The following is a 21,457-nucleotide window of genomic DNA, read 5'->3' as shown; positions in this document are numbered from 1 at the left end:
ACCTATGCTGTTTTTCTTTTGAGGGGTTGGACACAATGTAACCGTCTATGAACAGAGCAGCCTCTTTGATTACCTCTACAATGAGGAATTTGCCATTGTCAAAACCATGTTATGAAAGAAAGTTAAGGCCAGACTGTAATTTCCTTTAGGGCAAGGTTTGTATCTTATCCATCTTTGTATATCCCTTACAGCTCCAAGTTCTGTGCCACTGCCTAGTAGATGCTTAATGTATTTCTGATGAATGAATGAAAAACAACAGCGGTCATTAATTTAATTTGTCATGTCTTTAATAAAGGGAGAGCTTACCCAGGACATTTACAAATGCGTTTGCCAGTAAATATCCATATTCGTTAGAGGCATTACACTGATACACCGCACTTGATCTTTCTTGAACGTTTGAAAAAATAATGGTATCGCCATCTATTTTTCTGCTGGGGTCATCAGGGGCAACTGTTTGGGTGTAAAAATAAAAAGTATATATTCATTCCTCTTTGCTTAAAAGATGTAAAGCTTGAACTCTAATTTACAGGAAGTGGAAGACTGATCTAGGTATATGCAGTAAGAAAGAGAAGACCAACAACCCAACAGAAACCACAGTTTTCCTTCCTATAATTTAGTTACCACTTATCATCATAGGTATATGCTTGATAACCGTTTAGTTTTAAATGGATTGATTCTTTTCAATATTATTTTGAGAGCCTCAGGGAAAAAAAGCAACATGTTAGGTGTAAACTGCAATACAAATTCAGAAAAACATTACCTTGTTCACGAAGAAATTATGGTTATTTTTGAGAAGGCAAATTAATTATCAAGAGAAGACAGCAAAATCTACTCCAAAAATAGAGAAATCCTTTAGATCATCCAAACCTGTGTCTTTTAAGAGTCTCTTATTGAAACAGATTGATAAATAAATATGTAAGCAAGTATAGGGCTAATAATCAAATGTGAAAGTATGTATTTTCTTGTTTTGACAATTCCTGAGGCTGAAGTAGAAATAAATTATGTGAGATTTCCCTTAAAGGCAGCAGTTTCAGCTAAATCTCTCAAATACTTTAAAAAATGTTAAGACCAGGACTGATCCTTACTGAAGCAGAATGGAACAGGTTGGTAATATAATATATGAGAATTCAGTCCAAGGCATGCCCAACAATTTGGAAGTGCTGTGCTATTGGACATATTTTCCTTTTTGTGAACACTAACTCTTAGGCTGTGACATTACATGGCTTTAAAAGTAAACTAAGGACTTCCCTGGTGGCGCCATGGTTGGGAATCCGCCTGCCAATGCGGGGACATGGGTTCAAGCCCTGTTCCGGGAAGATCCCACATGCTGCGGAGCGACTAAGCCCGTGTGCCACAACTACTGAGCCTGCGCTCTAGAGCCCGCGAGCCACAACCACCGAAGCCCATGCGCCTAGAGCCCGCGCTCGGCAACAGGAGAGGCCACCGCAATGAGAAGCCCGCGCACCACAACAAAGAGTAGCCCCTGCTCACTGCAACTAGAGAAAGCCTGCGTGCAGCAATGAAGATCCAACGCAGCCAAAAATAAATTAAAAAAAAAAAGTACACTGAAAGGGGTAGTGGGTGTCTGTCTCGGCATGCTGATCAAACTCAAATCTAAATAACAGCACCCATATATTCAGTATCCTGTGATAAATCATAATGGAAAAGAATATGAAAAAGAATGTATATATGTAAAACTGAATCACTCTGCTGTACAGCAGAAATTAACGCAACATGGTAAATCAACTATACTTTAATAAAGTAAATTAAAAAAATAAATAACAGCACCATTCCTTTTAAACTGCTCTTGCACCCTGAACCACTTAATAGCCTTTACTTTCATTCTAAACACGCTTTTTCCTTTTTTTTTTTAAAGATTTTTTTGATGTGGACTATTTTTAAAGTCTTTATTGAATTTGTTACAATATTGCTTTTTTTTTTTTTTTTTTTATGTCTTGGTTTTTCAGCCACAAGGCATGTGGGATCTTAGCTCCCCCAACCAGGGATCGAACCCACACCCCCTGCATTGGCGAAGTCTTAAGCAGTGGACTGCCAGAGAAGTCCCCATTTTTCTTCTTTGATGGCAGGAAAAGGATGGGCACCTAAGACATATTTATCACTGCCTTTAGACTCCTTTATCACTTTAAAAAGCTTCAAATAGCAGGTTCGTCTGTGGTTCATTAATGAAAATAAATAATAAAAATAAATCAAACTACAGTTATTTATCCTTGTTTTATCACACATATTCAAAGTATCAGGCCTACTTGTACTGCATTAGCTTCTACTGATGCTGAACAAGTTACTCCAAACTTACTGGCTTAAAATCACACAAATTTACTATCACACAGTTCTGTATGTAGTGGTATGTCTGACACTCTGACCACAATCAGTAGCTAATTTAGGAAATCATCTTAGATGCTCCAACTAGTTCAACTAGTGATAGGTGAGCCAAGATGCTTTGAGTTGGCATTTTAGCTCACATCCGCTGTTTATGACTCTAATGATTTCAAAATGGCCTTAAGGAACATGTTCTTTCTAACCAGAAGAAAAATACAAGTTGCAATTCCTTTGACAGAGAATAGATTTCCTCAGTAAATGACAGCAGAGGACTGACACGCCACACTAGCCTAGGAAGTGGACTAGTGCTGCAGCCGGCAGCCAGGTACCCTGAGAATGCAGCATCCCTCAGGGCAGCCCGTGTTCCTTGTCCCACATCCCAAGTCTAGGACCATCGGGGGCCTTTCTGACACATAACTCTCAGCAATGTCTTTCCGCTATCTCAGCAAGGCGTGCTGGCACAGAGCAGCATTTTGGGAATCCCCTTCTCTGTCAATTATTCTTAGCACGTTTGGACCCAGTAGTTGAGCACTCAGTGCTGGGCCTCCTCAGGGGACTCCCAGTGCCCACGCCATGTCCATTCTGACTGTACCTCTGTGGACCCAGCAGGCAGTGGAGGGCCAGGAGTCCCTCCAAATTCCTTGGATACTAAGCTCTTCAAAATTACATCACCAGGGCTTCCCTGGTGGCGCAGTGGTTGAGAGTCCGCCTGCCGATGCAGGGGACGTGGGTTCGTGCCCCGGTCCGGGAAGATCTCACATGCCGCAGAGCGGCTGGGCCCGTGAGCCATAGCCGCTGGGCCTGCGTGTCCGGAGCCTGTGCTCCGCAATGGGAGAGGCCACAGCAGTGAGAGGCCCGCGTACCACAAAGAAAACAAAAACAAAGCAAAACAAACAAACAAAAAAATTATATCACCATGTGTTTAATGGGTATAGAGTTCTAGTTTTGCAAGATGAGAAAGTTCTGGAGATCTATTTCAAAATAGTGTGAATGTACTGTAACACTACTGAACTATATGCTTAAAAATGGTTAAGATGGTAAATTTTCTGTTATGCATGATTTTTTTTAAATTGAAGTATAGTTGATTTACAATGTTGTGCCAGTCTCTACTGTACAGCAAAGTGACTCAGTTTTACATGTATATACATTCTTTTTTCAATAATCTGTTTTTGTGTGTGTGTTAGTTTCTGTTGTACACCAAAGTGAATCAGCCATATGCACACATATGTCCCCGTATCCCCTCCCTCTCGAGCCTCCCTCCCACCCTCCCTATCCCACCCCTCTAGGTCGTCACAAAGCACCAAGCCAATCTCCCTGTGCTATGCGGCTGCTTCCCACTAGCTAACTATTTTACATTCCATTATCATTTATCCGAGGAGATTGGATATAGTTCCCTGTGCTACACAGTAGGACCTGTTATGTGTTTTTTTTTAACCACAATAAAAAGTTACCTCACCATGAACATGGAAGACTAGTTCAATTCACAAAGCCAGTAGGACGATCTTCCCCTAGTAGGGATTCATCAAGTACAATATACACCATTTAAAAGAGCTTTTATGTAACCCACGGTTGCATTTTGTTTTGTTTTGTTTTGCTATCAATTCTTTCCAGTGTTATTCTTTGCCTGACAGGCATCTGAGTGTATCTGCCTAATTTCTGCTAAATGGTGCGGCCTCCAAATATTTATTTTTGGCGAGGTATTTAGAAATTAAATAAACCCTTTAGGTGAGAGTAATAAGAGTGGAAAAGCAGATACTTCTCCATGGGGGTTTGGTCTCCATTCTCCTTAAGCGCTTACTAAAGAAACACAAGCAAACCCAGGAACTCTCACAGTGACATATGGAAGCTCAATGGGTATTGGACAAAGAATCCAATTGCTAGTGCAGAGAGACTTGAAGCCTTTGGACTCTGTGTCCTGGCTACCGGGTGGGAGTAACTCTCCAGGATCCAAACCCAAATTACCCAAAGGAATAAGAACTAATTCTGGGAATATTCAACTTCTATTGCCATAAATGCACACTGGGGAAAGAAACTGAAGAGCATAGAATTACCACCATACAACTTTTAAAGCCCCAAAGGTAAGGTTCAGAACTGGGGTGACAGTCTCCCAACAATGGTTTCTTTTATTCTACCTCTCCTGACACAGCTGGCCAAAACCATGATTGCTTCCAACATTTAGAAAGTGAGAACAATAACAGTGAGCGCCACCTTACATGTAAAAAGTACTATCAAGTTTTAAAATATTTTTTATATCTATTGCGTAATTTGATTTTAAAAAGAGCCTTGTGGTCTACGGCCATACTACCCTGAATGCACCGAATCTCGCTTGATCTCGGAAGCTAAGCAGAGTCAGGCCTGGTTAGTACTTGGATGAGAGACTGCCTGGGAGTATTGGGTGCTGTAGACGTAAAAATAAAATAAAAATAAATTTGTGAAACATATTAAGTAGATAGTAGTATATGCACCTCGGAGATGAGAAACTACAGACTTGACGGTTTAATGCACGATTACTGCTCAGATTTTCTGAGTTAGTATCCTTTATAAACATCTCCTGAAATCTGAACGTCTGAGCATAATGCAGAACAAATCTCTGGGGGAAGAGAAGACTTTTCTTCTCCATCTAGGCATTCTATCCCCTATAAGCGATGTCACTGAGCCCTTTCCTTTAAAAAAATATTATTAATTAATTAATTTATTTTTGGCTACATTGGGTCTTGGTTGCTGTGCACAGGCTTTCTCTAGTTGCGGCGAGCGGGGGCTACTCTTCATTGCAGCGCGGGCTTCTCACTGCGGTGGCTTCTCTTGTTGTGGAGCGGGTTCCTGCCCTGGTCCGGGAAGATCCCACATGCCGCGGAGTGGCTGGGCCCGTGAGCCATGGCCGCTGAGCCTGCGCGTCCGGAGCCTGTGCTCCGCAACGGGAGAGGCCACAACAGTGAGAGGCCCACGTACTGCCAAAAAAAAAAAAAAAAAAAATTAGGTGGTTTTGGACAAATTCCATATTTAATAAGTCTGTTTTTTGCTTCAAGGAAAGTTAAAAGTAACCTGGCCAGTCCTGGAGGGACAGAGCTTTGGAAGATACTGAGATTAGGTCCCAGGCTCTTTTTGAATGAATTCTTCCGGCTGTGTAAAACAGTAGGTGCCAGGTCTGAAATGCACAGTCACAAATCAGTAACACTGTATTTTGCTGGCAGTGCCCTGGTGGTCCAGTGGGTAGACTCTGCACTCCCAATGCAGGGGGCCGGGGTTCGATCCCTGTTCAGGGAACTAGACCTTGCATGCATGCCATAACTAAAGACACAGACCTACTAGAGCATGGACTTGAGGATATGGGGAGGGGGAGGGGGAGGCTGTGACGAGGTGAGAGAGTGGCACGGACATATACACACTACCAAGCGTAAAGTGGATAGCTAGTGGGAAGCAGCCGCATAGCACAGGGAGATCAGCTCAGTGCTTTGTGACCACCTAGAGGGGTGGGATAGGGAGGGTGGGAGGGAGGGAGACGCAGGAGGGAAGAGATATGAGAATATGTGTATATGTATAACTGATTCACTTTGTTATAAAGCAGAAACTAACATACCGTGGTAAAGCAATTATACTCCAATAAAGATGTTAATAAATAAATAAATAAATAAGAACCATCAACTACTAAAAAAAAAACTGAATTGTGAAGATCTGAGAATGTGCTACCACATGCAAGGAATTTGGAGGTTTGGTGTGACTATAATTAATGAAGATTAAAAAAAAAAAAAAAGATCCCGCATGCTGCAACTAAGACCCAGCACAGCCAAAATAAATAAATAAAATACATATTGAAAAAAACCACTGTATTTTGCTAACAGAACCCAAGTCTGACCCCTCCCCCTCCTGATCTAGCTTCTCCTTTTACAGTCCTCATGCGCTCTTGGCAGCCAGAGCCCGCAGAGGTGGGAGGAGAGAGTGGCAATGTCCTTAGGTGATTGCCCACAAGTCAGGAGCGGGGAGGCTGTGTATCTGGTACTGTGGTGCCCTGATAATGTCTCTGTTGTGTTGAAGCTGGCGGCGATGTCAGGCACCTGGTGGGGATGCTGCACGATGATACTGCAGAAGCACAGCTATTCCCTGTTCCTGCCCCTTGGCAACTGGTCCACCCAAGGTTTCTGCAGCCGCTTAAGTAGAGGGTGTCAGCAAGCCAGCCTGTGCTCCCGGCTAACTTCTGGGGTCTACTCTAGTCTCCCCTTGAATCCTCACCATGCCAATTCTGTGCCACTATATACTATGGTAAATTTTGCTCTTTCCTGCTACTCCTGCCTCTCTGCCACCCTTCCTCCTTGCCCTGTCATTGCTGAATGCATCTGTGGGCTGCAAACTCAGCAAACTGCAGATGAAAAACAAGCCCCAGTCTCTTGTTTCCAGAATGGTACCCAAACCTCAAAGGCAGTTCTGTTCAGAGGCATCCGAATTCACGGGCAGGGTGGACAGGGGAGAAGCACGAGGCTCTTCGAATTCTACCTACTTGGGGACAGTTTTCTTCTTCATTTACTCCTTTTCCTGGATCAGGAGAGGTACACACAGGGTGGGACAGGTAGCGTTCGCTTGGAACGTAGCTGTTTAAGACTTAGTATCTACAAATGAACTTATCTATGAAACAGACTCACAGACATAGAAAACAGACTTGTGGTTGCCAAGGGAGACGGAGGTGTGGGGGAGGGAGGGATTGGGAGTTTGTGATTAGCAGATGCAAACTATTATATAGTGAATGGATAGACAACAAGGTCCTGCTGTATAACAAAGGGAACTATATTCAACATCCTATGATAAACCATAATGGAAAAGAATATGAAAAAGAATGTGTATGTACAACTGAATCACTTTGCTGTACAACAGAAATTAACACGACAAAGAGACTTCCCTGGTGGCGCAGTGGTTAAGAATCCGCCTGCCAATGCAGGGGACATGGGTTCGAGCCCTGGTCCAAGAAGATCCCACATGCCGTGGAGCAACTAAGCCCATGCACCACAACTATTGAGCCTGCACTCTAGAGCCCACGAGCCACAACTACTGAGCCCACGCACCACAGCTACTGAAGCCCACGTGCCTAGAGCCAATGCTCCACAACAAGAGAAGCCGCCGCAATGAGAAGCCTGTGCACCGCAACGGAGAGTAGCCCCCGCTCACCGCAACTAGAGAAAGCCCGCGCGCAGCAACGAAGACCCAGCGCACCCAAAAGTAAAAAATATATAAAAAAAAAAAAGAAATTACCACAACATGGTAAATCAACTATACTTGAATACAATTTAAAACTTTTTTATATTAAACATTACAAAAATTTTTCATTAAAAATTAAAAAAAAAAAGACAGTGTCTAGCCAAGAAGTCATTCAGCAGAAGCTGTAGGTGGACTATAGTGGCTGAGGGTGGGGATGGGTAACAGCGGTGGCCCTGCAGTACCATCGTGCAGACAGCTGTGAGGGTCCCCCCCAGGCGCCTCAAGCCCAATGTCACCTTTCAGTTCTGAGATTCCGAACAGTAATCCATGCACTTTTAGCTTGGCTACCAGATGTGGAGAAAGACACCTTCCAGGGACACTTCTCATCACCTCGGTATAAATACACAGCACCTGCTCCCAGCACTGTGGGGCAGCCTGGCGGCCAGGGCCCCTGGCTTTGCTGCCAGGCTGCACGGTGTTTCTCTTGTTGCTCGTCCACCAGAATGACTGCTGTGAGGCACGCCAGAGGCCAAGGGGCCCTGGATCTGTAGGCACCGTGGAACTCTGATCCTACTCTGCTGAGCCTCCTGTTTTCCTTCCAGCGTGGACTTAACACATACTTTGGGGATGGAAGAAACGAACTGATTTGGAACCTGATTTGAAAGATTTTGTTCTGGACCCAATCAGATGATTCGGGGTTACAGCAGACAGCTTCCACTTGTCTCCAGGGACCGCTGTCCTGCACCCCCCCCGTCCCCAAAATGTAGGCTTTTCACTTTTGATCCTCCCCCCCGCTATTTCATTTAAAGGGGAGTGTCTATGAGTATAATTTCAAAGCTCACTTTTTAAAGTCTAGTTGACTTACAATATGATATTAGTTTCAGGTGTAGAACATCGTGATTTGATATTCCATATAAAGTTATAAAATACTGGCTATAGTACCTGTGCTGAACATTACACCCTTGAATCTTATTTTACACCTAGAAGTTCAAAACTCATTGCAGTTACAGGGTTCCCTGAGAGGCACCACCTGTGCCCGGTTTGGAAGGCTCACAAGCTGAGCCAATCAGGAGGAAAGATCAGCTTCCTTATTTTATCTCCCCTCGTCCTTGTGTCACTGACCCACCTACATCTCCATTTTCCCCTGCTTACGATTGCATGCTGGCTACGGAGCTTGAGGATTTATCTTTCCAACGTTCCCTGGCTCCCTGGCTTTCCTGTTCAGAAATGATGGATGTCCCCTCCCACCTGTCAGTTTCCCTGACCTCAGGGGCGCATTTACCCTTCCATAAATTGGCACAGAGCCTCTGAGATGCAAAACACAGCGCCAACGTGCTGAGCACGCTCCAGCCTTTATTGCCATTCTGAACACATTCCTAAGAAAATCAGATACTCTACCAAAAAACTTATTTTTCAGTTCTGGGCTTTCTTCCACTTTTTCTCAGTTTTCACCTGTTTGTCTCTGAGAGTGGCAACAGCTTCCCAATGCACAGTCCCAAAATACTCTCTGCAGTTTTTCGTGATCCTCATCCTAGTTAAAATTGGGAATGGAAATATCCAAACCCGATTTGCTGGCCTCCTTAGTGTCGGTGTTCTCCCAGGAACACATTTCCTTTTACGGTAAACACAGGCTGTCTGTTTCTGAGGATCCGATAAGGACTGTGTTGTGTGAACAAACTCCTAATAAACACTCATGGAACCGGGTCTCTCACCCCCTCTAGACCTGCAGTGGTAAGACCTTGATGGTGAGAAGAAGGGACGTGTCTCATTTAAAATCTGCCAGCAGCTTTCAGGTCCATCTCAGGGTGAAGACTTGCAGGAAAGCCAGTTTAATGGACCTTGTGGGTATGTAAGAGTGGAACCAATTTTTGATTCTGGCTTGGAGGCAAAATGTGGAGCTAAGCTGCTCTGCATCATAACCCTAAAGGTTCTCTTTATTGGGGGTAAAGCATATCTTTGCAGATTATTATGCTACTGACTGGGAGAGTGAACCTGAGGCTGGGTTTGAAACAGAAACCGTTTCTCTCTCTCTCTCTCTCTCTCTCTCTCTCTCTCTCTCTCTGGGTCTAAGAGAAGGTCTGAACTTCAAGAAGGGGAAAATGTCCAAAAATTCACCTCTTAGTAGCAGCTGGTGGTAAGCGGGGTCAAGAAAAAGGAAAGGCAGTAGGTTCCCTGTGAACGGCCATGGGCCTAGGAATCCGGGAGCAGGAAGACGCATTATCCATTTTAAGTTTTCTTTGCTATAATTCCCTTATATTATGCTCAAGCCTTTAACCAAGTTTTGTAAAACTGGTCTTTGTTGTGATTTAGAAGATTGATGGAAAGCCTGTGGTCACACTTTGGGGAACTGTTCCTGGCAGCAGGGGGGCAGCCTGGACAAGCTGGCTGAGAGACAGCTGGAGTGGTCCAGGGAAGGTGGCAGAAGAGGTGACACTTGGCAGCTAGGACCATATAGGTATCGCTCAAGGATGATCTCAGCAATATGGAGGGAGGGAAAACTGGTCAAAGATGGAGCACCCAGCAGAGGACTGGGGTCAGAGGATGTGTTCTTCTTTGGGTATTAAATGGGATGGTGACCTTTCAAGACTGGAGAACGTGGGAACATCTGGGCTCTACTTAGGAATGAAAACCTCTTTACATTAAGACAGTTGTATTTCTTATTCTTGTCATATCCACTGTCTCTATTCCTAGCCTCCCCACCCATCCCCTCCGACTCCTGCGATGTTTCCACAAATCACTTGACATTTTGAACAAAGAAGATAATCTGAACTTTTCAGTGATGTTTATTTCTCACCCTGTCATTCTTCCTATGATCCATGTAAAAAACAGAGGAAATATTGCCAAGTTCCAACCAGCACATACCGTTATGTTAATAGCATAAATGGGACTTCCCTGGTGGCGCAGTAGTTAAGAATCCGCCTGCCAATGCAGGGGACACGGGTTTGAGCCCTGGTCCGGGAAGATCCCACATGCCACAGAGCAACTAAGCCTGTGTGCCACAACTACTTAGCCCACGTGCCACAACTACTGAAGCCCACAATGCCTAGAGCCCGTGCCTCGTAACAAAGAGAAGCCGCCACTCGCCACAACTAGAGAAAGGCTGCGCGCAGCAACGAAGACCCAACGCAGCCAAAAAAGAAAAAAAAATAGCTTAAACGGTTCGTCATAATAAGTTATATCTAAAGGTAGTAAAATTAAAATCTAAAGGTAATTTCGTGCCTCTGTTTAACTTATATATGGCTTCCTCCCTTAAGCCAAGTTATTTTATCACCATTTGTACCCTGTGGAGATGTCACTATGCTCCGAAAATATACTGCAATTGAAGCCACTCAAGGAAACTTACTTTCTATGGGGACTCCATTCAATAACCAGCTAATTCTGGGTTTGGGGTTGCCATTAGCTCTGCAGATCAGGGTTCCATCCTCTCCTGGGGACAGCACAAGATTTTGAGGCGCTATGATCCAGTACGGAGCCGCTTTGTGAGGAAAGGAAAAAAAACCCACAAAAAATTGAATCAAATAAGTTATTCTACCAAACTGAACTATCTTAATAAAAATAAGTATTTTGCAAAACATTTGTTAGTTTCATTTTTTTTAGAGTGAAGAGATTTATGCTTCAAAGAACACTTCAGATTTTCAGAAGAATGTTTAAGAAGACTCAGTGACATCTATGTATTATTTCTAGAGCCTTTTGATTCAAATATCGTCATCTTGTTTTACATTACGTTAATCAGACATCGAAGAGGTAACAGATTTCTCTAACGTTGTAGAGGAATTTACAGGTACAGATAGGGCTAAGAAGCGTGAATTTAAAATCTGAGCCCTGTAGAATACATACAATTATAAATCTGAGCCCTGTAGAATACATACAATTATAAATCTGAGCCCTGTAGAATACATACAATTATAAAATTGGGAAGCAGTTTTTAAAGCTTTGCAGTTTTGGAGAGCTGCCAAGTTAGTATAGCGTGTTCTTAGAAGCCCTTCATCAGCTTTCTCTTACAAAACCATGGAACAGATACCAAAGCAAGAAATTAACATTGGATACCATCAGCTCAGCTACACACTGTATGAGGATTTCCCCAATTTTTCCCCTAATGGCTTATTTCTGTCTCAGGACCCTGTCCTGGACACCACACTGCGTTTAATTGTCACATCTTCTTACTTAGTTTCCTCCGATCTGGAAGTTTCTTGCTCTTTCCTTGTTTTTCATGAACCTGAGACTTTTAAAGACAACTAGTCAGTTATTTTGTAGAACATTTCTTTTTTTTTTCTCTAAATAATCAAGAGCTTTTTGGTTATTTTTTGTAATAAGGAACATCCTCTTTTCATCATTATCAGGACAGAAATGGAGAAAAGTGAATATATGTCAGTGTTAGTCATAAGTGTTACATATCAATGTTAATTACTAGCCCAACACTGTAAGTTCTCCATCATCTCTTTTTTTCTCATGAAGAGTTTCTTCCTTGAACATCCTTCCAGACTTACAAAGGAGAACTAGTCAACTGAATTCTTTCAGGGATAAATCAAGCTTACTAAACTGATTAATCTTCGTATTTCTCCTAAGGTATATTCTCTACTTCTTATCTGTAACTAAAATATTTTGTGAAACATTTTCAACATGCACTCATTCCTAGAGAATGTTTCTACCAGTGACTACTGAATTCTCCTACAGATCAATGGGAAGGTTTTAAGTGAACAAAAGCTCTTCCATCTAAGGTCAAATTTAGTGATTTCTGAGTGAAGAACTCCTGAATTTTTAGATTATTATCACCATCCAACCACCGCCATCAGTATCATCATAATGACTTCTTTTTATAAAAAAAGGTTATACTCCATTTACAGTTATTATCAAATATTGGCTATATCTCCCGTGTTGTACAATAGATCCTTGTAGCTTATTTTAAACATCATAGTTTGTACCTCTTAACCCTCTACCCCTTTACTGCCTCTCCCCACTGGTAACCGCTGTTGTAGACGTCCATCATATCTGGGAGTACATGATACTGACATGGCTTATTAGTGGTTATATTAACCTTGATCACTTGGTTAGAGTGATGTCTGCCAGGTTTCTCCACTGTAAAGTTATGATTTTCCTGCTTTTCATGTTCTATTCGTTAGAAGCAAGCAAGTCCAGCCCTCACTCAAGGGGAGGACAGTTAAGCTCCATCTCCTTAAGGCACGAGGAGCAAAGAATTTGTGGACATATATTAAACCTGCCTCAGTAATTAATTTTTGGGGGGTGAGGGGAGAAGAAACACTTTGAGGCTATGCAAATATCCTGTCTCTCCTTAAAGTTCCGTCCCGTAATTTTAGCATTCATCACTAGCTCTTGCCTACAGCAGTTATAACTGTGGGATTCTAACTGTGATTTCCTATTTCCTTCATTCTTTCTACCCTTATTAATTGGAATCCTCTACAAGGAAGATCCGAGGGAGTGAATTTTTAACCTGATTTAGATGCACTATAAATAGCAATGAGAAGAGATTCAAGGTGCCATGTATGTTGATATAAATTACATTATTATTGAATATAATCAAAGGCATTTGATTCTCAATGGATTCTCAATGGAGGCAAGAGCCATGTATTTTAGACAATGATATACCTTTAACTGTGACAGAAATGATATGATGGATGGCTCCTAGTGCATTTTTGGCTATACACTGGTAATTCCCAGAGTCTGCTTCTGTAACCTGAACAATCTGCAGAGTTTTCTTAAAGTTCCTATAAAATGTCCGGTTGATGGGGAGTGTTCCATCTTCTTTTATCCAGTAAATAATTGGGGTAGGCCTGATAAGATGAATAAACAATAACATTACAAGAAAAGAAGTTCACCTAGCTGCTTTTGAGGGTGATTTTCATGCGAGCTTGTCACAAACATAAAGATCATGAGGAACATATAGAGATTTTACCTAGCACCACACTTTTCTGAGTCACGCTCAAAACCTTACATTTCAGTCTGTAAGTTACCATTTTCACACAAGCAGAACTGTCCTAATTTACGGCACACTGTGAACTTGGACTTCAGGGATCTGGTGAGAATGGCAGCAAGACTTACTTGACTGAAGGGACCTAATTATTTTCTTCAAAGTTCTGATCAGCGAGGCACTCTTGGAAAATTCTGCATGTAGAGACTAGAGGCACTCTTGGAAAATTCTGCATGAAGGGACTATGTCAATCAAAAGAATGACCATGAAATTAATGACACTGAGTTATCATTTTTTTATCGGCTAGAGCTAAAAATGCCAGAGAAAGAGCTGATATACATATTTGTGCCCATGAACTTTTCACACATTTCCATTTCAAATGGAAGCACCTCCCTATCTTATAACAGGCTATCTGATGAAGTGATTAGAGGAATCGTGCTCTTACTTTAGTTTCATTATTAGTGATATTTTAAAATACCAATTGACAGAAGCAGGCCCAACTCATGTGTTACTCATACCATTTCTCACCTATGTTTCTTATTAAATCATGAACTATAGAGGCAGATGAAAAGCCAGACATAGGCTTAGAGTTAAAAGGTCTGCTTCAAAGTCCCAGCCTTATCCCTAAATTGCTCTCTGACCTTGGATCCCTGACCCTTTTGGGCCTCAGGTTTCTCTGTTGCCTTAATGCCCATAATGATGCTTGTTTTGATCTGGTGACTTGAGAAGGTTTTCATGAGGGTAAAATAAAAATCCGTTCAATACATTTACTGAGACTAAATTACAGACCAAGCACCGAGTTGTGTGTTGGGAAGATAAAGATAAAAAACAGAATGGTCCACGCCCTCAGGAAGATCACAATGTATTTATCATTAGAAATGCAAGTGGAATTAATGGATTGTAGGATTTTTTTCATTTGTTTTGTCGAATAAACATAATTGAACAGATATATTTGAGGAACTGAATTGTGAGTAGTGTGATTTCCTGACACGGCCAGCAGAGGCCTCTATGTGCCTCCGGAGGTAAGATTATTCCTGGAGGCCAATTCTGGGATTCTAGGAAGGAATGTGGACTTTGAGTCACCAGGCCAAAGACAGCACAGATCATAACACGTGATCACAACATGTTTCCGAGATTCCAATCAATGTTTTCAGCAAATGTGCCTGATCAGTAGTACTTGCTCTGTGTCCGGCATAAGAGGGAACTACATAGAGAAGCTTGCCTTAAACGTTTTCCTAATATGGGACTCCTGTCAAGGGCACATGCGTTCTGGGGGTGGCGTCAGTTTTGAGGTCTGCACAGATGAGACATCTGCAAAGAAGCTGGGCTGGTGACTGGTCACTAGGAAGCAGGGGTTGGGACAGTGTGCCAGGTAGGAGGTTAGGTCCTGTGAGGCCATGTTTGCCTCTGCTGTTAGGAGAACAAGCCAGGGCGAGATTGCTAGAGGGATGTGAGAAACTCATGGTCAAGAGCTCCGTTGCCCTGCTCATAGCCAGCAGACCCAGAGCTGCGAACCTAGAGCCGAGCCGCCCAGCAGATGCACAAACAGGGTCAACTGAAATCAGTCAGATCTAGCCTGTTACAGCACAGCTGCCCTGCAGACCTGCAGACAAACGATCAGTGATAAACAGCTATGGTTTTAAGCCACTAATTTTTGAGATGCTTTGTTAGACAACAGTAGCAAAATAATAACCTGAATTACATAATCAGAGCAGTCAGAAGGTGATTACTGACACTTATCTCAAAAGGAACACTATTAACAAAATATTTTAATAACATGAAATTTATATGGCCTGTTTTGGAAGGAATTATCACATTTTTCTTGATGCTTAATGGAATCAACATAAGACAATGACTCTTGTTATGATATTAACGCCTCTCTACCAATCTACTATGTTTACATAAGAAGTGGACATCAAGACAGACAGAGTTAACTCACAGCCCTTCTGCAATGCACTCAAGTGAAAGGACATTTCCGCGTAATTCCTCTTTGCGGCTTGCATTGCCTTCCGGAGTTAAAAATGTTGGTGGCCTCTCTCTATGTGATTTAGCTGCAAACAAGAAAATCAACATGCATTCAGAGTTATGAACACGGATTTCTAGAAGCCCCGTTCACTGTCTAAGAATCTAATCCCTTTGCAAATCCATTTAGCATTTGATTGGGAAATTTGGTAAACAGACACACTCTTTGCCTTGCAAATAGCCATCACTCACTCAGCTGGAAGCAGAAAGTATTCTGGTTGCACCACGAGCACTAATAATAACAACTTTTTTCCTCTTGTACATTTCCCTAATTTGGGTTAGGGTCCTATGAATTTCTGGTGAGTTGGCAAATTTTCAAAATGTAGACATAGAGAGGAAAATCATGTTATCAAACTGTCCATCTCTTAAGATGAGTGCGCACGTCAAATGGAAAATGAGCCGTCTGGAAGGTAAGGTGATGGAAGGGGTATTTTGCTTTACCCTAGGGACAACATTATAGTCAATTCCATTGACCAATCGTGAAGATAAATCGTGCTGGACATCTAACATATCAAAACTGCAAAGTTTATGGAAAACAAAACAAAACACAACTAGAAAGTGACTGCAGAGGTATGGCAAATTGTGTGTCATAAATTAAGGGTGGACTTAAAGCAATTGAAATGGGTTTCCTCGACAAAAACGTAAAAAAAAGGGCTCAAGTCAGAAATCTCAGGAAGATACCTACAGACTACCTTCATGTTTTATGTAGTTCTTACCTAAATGTGGCCTTATCTCCTGCTGGCCTCTCAGAAAAACTTAAAGTCGAAATCATACCGTCTTGAGGTTCTAAGAGCCCTTTACAGTGTTCAGCACTTTAATGTATTATCTACTTGATGCTCATAAAAGCTGAAAAGGTAACATATGAATTCTTCTCATTTCTCAGAAGAAAAGACTGAACACCAGAGAAGGTATTACTGGAGATAATAGAGTTTTCCTTAGATTCTACCGCTCTGAAATCACTTTGGGAATGATTTTGAGACCCATATTTTTCAGGAGGATTTTAACATAAAATAAAATAAGATAAAATGAAATAAGGTAAGATAAAATAAAATAAAAAAATAAAATAAGGCAGGAGTTGTGATCTGTTTACTCTGGTCATTGATAGTACCTTAATGTTTTTTACTTCGTATCTCAAAGGTAAAAAATTAATACAGCAGAAATTCTGCCTTATAGATAATTAAGAGGACCCCATATCCAGAATCCATAATTTTCAGGTATAGACTCTATACCTGAGAGCCATATTTCCATTAAGGAAATCAAATTCTTTTCTTTTTAAAAGAATGAAGTTAAATCCTCTATTTTTAAAAAGATTACTTCCACTGAAGACAGTCACTCGATTTTAAACAAAACTAAGAGAAATACTGTTGCTAATTATATGACGTTGATAAGGTCATGTGAAAACAGATGGAAATACGATGATTTACTATCAAAATCCACTTAATATTAATTGCAAAAAGTTTACTAAGACTTTGACGTTAGTATTTTAGCAGGTTAACGCACCTTGCCAACTCTTATTTAATTCATGAGAAAAGCTTATAAGCCAGACAAAAAACGAAAAATGTAATTCTGAACATACACGAAAGATTTTTTTCCAAATCTCGTGGAATGGTTCTTTACATGAAAACAGTTATAGTAACTTTCATTATTATACATACAACATGGAACACGTTTTAGTGACATGTTTGAAAGCTCAGAGCTAAACTTCATATGAAACATACATTGATTTTAGTGGTATTAAACATGGAACTAGGAATTTCATAAAGAAATAAGATTAAACAGCCATGGAGGTGAAGTTAGTGAACTAAATTCTACAATGAAGGAGACATATCAGTTACAATCACCATAACTCACCACCATAAAACTCAGTGTCACTCAAATTAGCAGCTATAGTGTCATTCAATTCATCCACTGAAATAAACAGAATATTATGAAGAATGCAAAAAGTAGGGGGCAGGGGATTGTAAAAAAAAGTACTGGGCAACAAAAGCAAACATATATACCTATGCTGACCGAGTACCATCCCTACCAAGTAAAAACAGTGCTTTACATTGTATAGAACTATTTCATTAATTCACTCAGCCACCCCCCAACCAGTAATATGTGAATATATAACTGAAGCAGCAGGACTCCCAATTAAAGGCATCGTGGAGCATAAAGCACTCACAAATGCTCAGAACACTAAGCAGATTCAGGAAGTTACCATGGCAACAGTAATGGTATGACAGCAAAAACTGTAAAATACAGTATTTAAGGTAGGCAAGCTCCTTATAATATTGATACATATGCCAACACTTTAGCGACTATTCACAGGTACTTTCCTGATCAGTGAACCTGTTTACTTCAAAGCTAGTAGGATTTAATAATTCATACATTTGCACACATTTGTAAACATCATGGCAAGAGAGTTTCTGGAAACTGAACTCTTACCTGAAATCACCTTCACAGAAATAGGTTGCTTCTGCTGTATGGTTTGAGTGTGATTAAATCGTGCGTAACAGATGTAGTCTTCCCGGGTATCCTCTGGGAGCACATTGGAAAAATAAAGGTCTCCATTCAGACCCTGGGAAACTCTCTCACTCTGTGGAAGTCTTTGAAAGGCTGGAGAAAGGCAGAGAGACATCTAGATCATTCCATCACAAAGTAGCCACTTTCCAAATTAGTGAGATAAATGTATCTACTAATAACTAGTTCTGTGAACTTCACTTGAATTTTTTTTTTTCTCTATAAAGATCTTTGAGTAAAAGCAAATAACTGTAAAAAAAAAAAAAAAAAAAAAAAAGACACATGTATTAAAACTCCAATTGTACCTGCCAGACCCTCATTTCTCTGGAGTAGGTGTAGAGGTGAGATTAGAGTTGTCCAGTGAAGGGTTTCATGAAGCAAGCATAAACCAAAAAATGTTTTACAGAGAGTTTGCATGACTTTTCCTAACATTTAAGTTAATCCCTAATTGTTAATCATAGATACACACGTATCTCAGAAAGTGCATTATGGAAGCTTGTAAGGATGTTAACACGGGTTGCATCTATTGCAGTACATACACAGTCAGACACCTTATACTGTGACAGCACCTAACTGTGATGAACTAGGTCCTGGGCAAGGTGTCAGGTGGACCCGGTTCCCTGCCCTGAGCTTGGGATCTAACTGGAGAATCAGGCAGCAAACAGGCAATTAACAACAGGGTGTAATGCTGCAGACGTGCCACTCAGAGGCCCCCCACACCCAGCCTCCCTCATCTCCTCTACTTTTTCTTTTTAGTGTTACCTATCACCTTCTAACAGACAATGTACTTTACCTGTCATGCGTATGGCTTATAGCCCGTCTCCCCGCACTAGAATTTAAGTTCCAGAAGGACGGAGACCGTCATCTGCTTTGTCTACTGTTGTAGCCCTAAAAATGCACCTGGCTCCATACAGAAGCTCCAAAATGAAATGAATAACCATCAGCTTTCTGACTTTCCAGTTTCACATTTAACAACCGACTTCTCCTCAGGCCCAAGGAACAGTTTAGCCTCAGGCGTGGAGGGGGGATTTTCTAAGGCGATGAGGAACTCAGGGAGATGGGACCAATGATCTATGTGTGAACTGACACTTGGCTGGCTAGCATGACTCAGGAAGCATCTGACTCAGTTCACTGGGAGAGTTATTCAGCTCTGAAGTGAGAGAACCAGGAAAAATTGTACCTCCTAGTTGCCTGGGGCCAGGTGTCATGTCTCCTGGAGGATTTCTCGAGACTGAGTCAAGCAGATATGCTCCTACAGCAGCAGGTGCCCTATCTAAAATGTCAAGAAATGCAAAATTATGGGGAAAAGCCTGCAGCTCCCTTGGGCAGGAAAAGGTAGGGAAATGTGGAGCCAGACCTTGAAAGGATGTTGGTTAGCCATGTTAGTCAAGTTCTAGGTCAAGATGGGGGTTTGGATGGTGGTTGTAAATTCATGGTTTGAAGCCATTAACCAGGGAAAGGGTTGTTTTAAAAAATAACTCAGAAAAATAATGTACATTTATTTCATGAATACAAAGAGCTAAAGATAGGGACACATTTCTTCTCTTCCATTTCTCCTGCTGTATTTTATTATGGACCAGTGTTGGGAGATCAAATGAAAGGGAATGCCATTTTATGAGGATGGTAGCACTTTGCCCAAGGAGTTCCTTGGCATTACATTGGGGACAAAAATGTATGCAGATAGGAATACCATGATAAGGTCATCTTCCCAGAAGAATGCTACACAGATCTGAATTTTTTCTCATATCCAGATGAAATTCACTTGAAAGGTCCAGATGCTTTGCCTACAGCCTAAAATGTATGTAAATGACATGGCCAGCAGTGCAATGTGAAAAAAATAAGTTACATATTCAGATGATTCTGAGACTCTACATGTATACACCTCTTTATTAAGTGGAAAAGTCATCAATTCTGAGTAAGAACCAATAACCAAATACTGGGTCTCATTTTGGCAGTACATTTGGATACTGTTATCCTCGACCACGTAACCCACTCATTTCCATTTGATTTGATACTTATTCTTTCAAAATCTGTAAAAGCTGTTACGTGATCATAGGAAAAATATCTTCGCCCATTTATTCATTTAGATATTGATTTTCCATTTCTTTGTGATACTTTCTGAGTGCTTTGATACAGAACAGTCAAAACTGGAAATGAAATGTGAGAGCTGAACTTTATCTTCAGTAATGTGCATAGCTGGTGATTTCAAAGGAAATCATGTCACTGAGAACAGAATGTATTCCCTACACATATTTTGCAACCATTCCCACTATTCTACCCAAAAGACTCTTGTCAAGGTCAACAGCGACCACCGTGTTGCCAAATGTAATACTCATTTCTAGTCAGATTGGAAATTGATCTCTCAGCAGTATTTGAACCGGCTGATATTCTGTCTTCCTGACACTTTTTCTTCCCCTCGTCCCGGGGACACCCTCTCTTTTTGTTTTCTTCTTACCTAAGTGACTGCTTCTTCTCATCTACTTTCCTTTGCTCCCTAAGTTCTTGGCCCCTGGAGGCTCCTGGTCTCAGTCCCCAGGCTTTGCTCTTCACCACCTGCACTCCCTCCCTTCGTCCTCCCCTCCAGTCCCCGGCTCTACAGAGCATCTCTGCAGCACTAACATTCACACATTGTCGGCAAGAGCCCTGAGTCTTCCTTGGATTCATGTAGCTGTAGCTCTGATTCCTGCTGGAGACCTCCACAAGGATGCGTCACAAGCCTCTCACATCCCAAACCCTGGATCCTAGTCTCCCGGCAGAACCTCCACAAGGATGCGTCACAAGCCTGTCATCCCAAACCCTGGTTGCTAGTCTCCCGGCAGAACCTCCACAAGGATGCGTCACAAGCCTCTCACATCCCAAACCCTGGTTCCTAGTCTCCAACGTAACATGCTAAGGGGAGGTGTGGAAGGATGGGAGAGCAGAGCAACAAACAATTCCCTAAGGATAGGGATGGGGTGAACAGATGTTAAACTGCCTAATGAATGACTTCAATTCTCTGTGCCTCAGTTACCTCATCTAAAAAGTGGTAAGAGTCTAGGCTTCTCTGGTGGCGCAGTGGTTGAGAGTCCGCCTGCCGATGCAGGGGACACGAGTTCGTGCCCCGGTCCGGGAAGATCCCACATGCCACGGAGCGGCTGGGCCCGTGAGCCATGGCCGCTGAGCCTGCGCGTCCGGAGCCTGTGCTCCGCAACGGGAGAGGCCACAACAGTGAGAGGCCCACGTACCGCAAAAAAAAAAAAAAAAAAAAAGTGGTAAGAGTCATCCGAGATGCTTCCTGGGACTGCTGTAGAAAATGGATGAGATAACTTATGTAAAGTCTTTAGCAAAGGGACAGGCACTTAGTAAATGTCCAATCGATAGTAGCTGTTGTTACTACTATATATAAAATAGATAAGCAATAAGCATCTACTGTATGGTGCAGGGAACTGTGCTCAATATTCTGTAATAACCTATATGGGAAAAGAATCTGAAAAAGAATGGATATAT

General features: G+C 41.8%; 1 protein-coding gene across 20 annotated transcripts in view; it reads right to left on the bottom strand.

Annotated features, from left to right (window-relative positions):
* The window catches only part of NRCAM (neuronal cell adhesion molecule), a gene marked incomplete at both ends in the record, with an annotated part of 90,331 nt that overhangs the window by 52,300 nt on the left and 16,574 nt on the right, over positions 1-21,457 (bottom strand). For 12 of the 20 annotated variants that reach the window (XM_082846878.1, XM_082846892.1, XM_082846889.1 and 9 more), the window contains 6 exons: positions 307-450; positions 10,865-10,996; positions 13,126-13,310; positions 15,387-15,498; positions 17,321-17,377; positions 17,897-18,067. In XM_082846878.1, the coding sequence (XP_082703004.1) occupies positions 307-450; positions 10,865-10,996; positions 13,126-13,310; positions 15,387-15,498; positions 17,321-17,377; positions 17,897-18,067 (801 nt within the window). The remainder of the gene's footprint in view (positions 1-306; positions 451-10,864; positions 10,997-13,125; positions 13,311-15,386; positions 15,499-17,320; positions 17,378-17,896; positions 18,068-21,457) is intronic. The other 8 variants (XM_082846881.1, XM_082846883.1, XM_082846882.1 and 5 more) reach the window with 2 other exon arrangements.

Source organism: Leucopleurus acutus (assembly GCF_964270905.1).
Source record: "Leucopleurus acutus genome assembly, chromosome: 9".
In the NCBI taxonomy this organism is placed as follows: Eukaryota; Metazoa; Chordata; class Mammalia; order Artiodactyla; family Delphinidae; genus Leucopleurus; species Leucopleurus acutus.
This window is presented reverse-complemented; position numbering and strand designations above follow the sequence as displayed.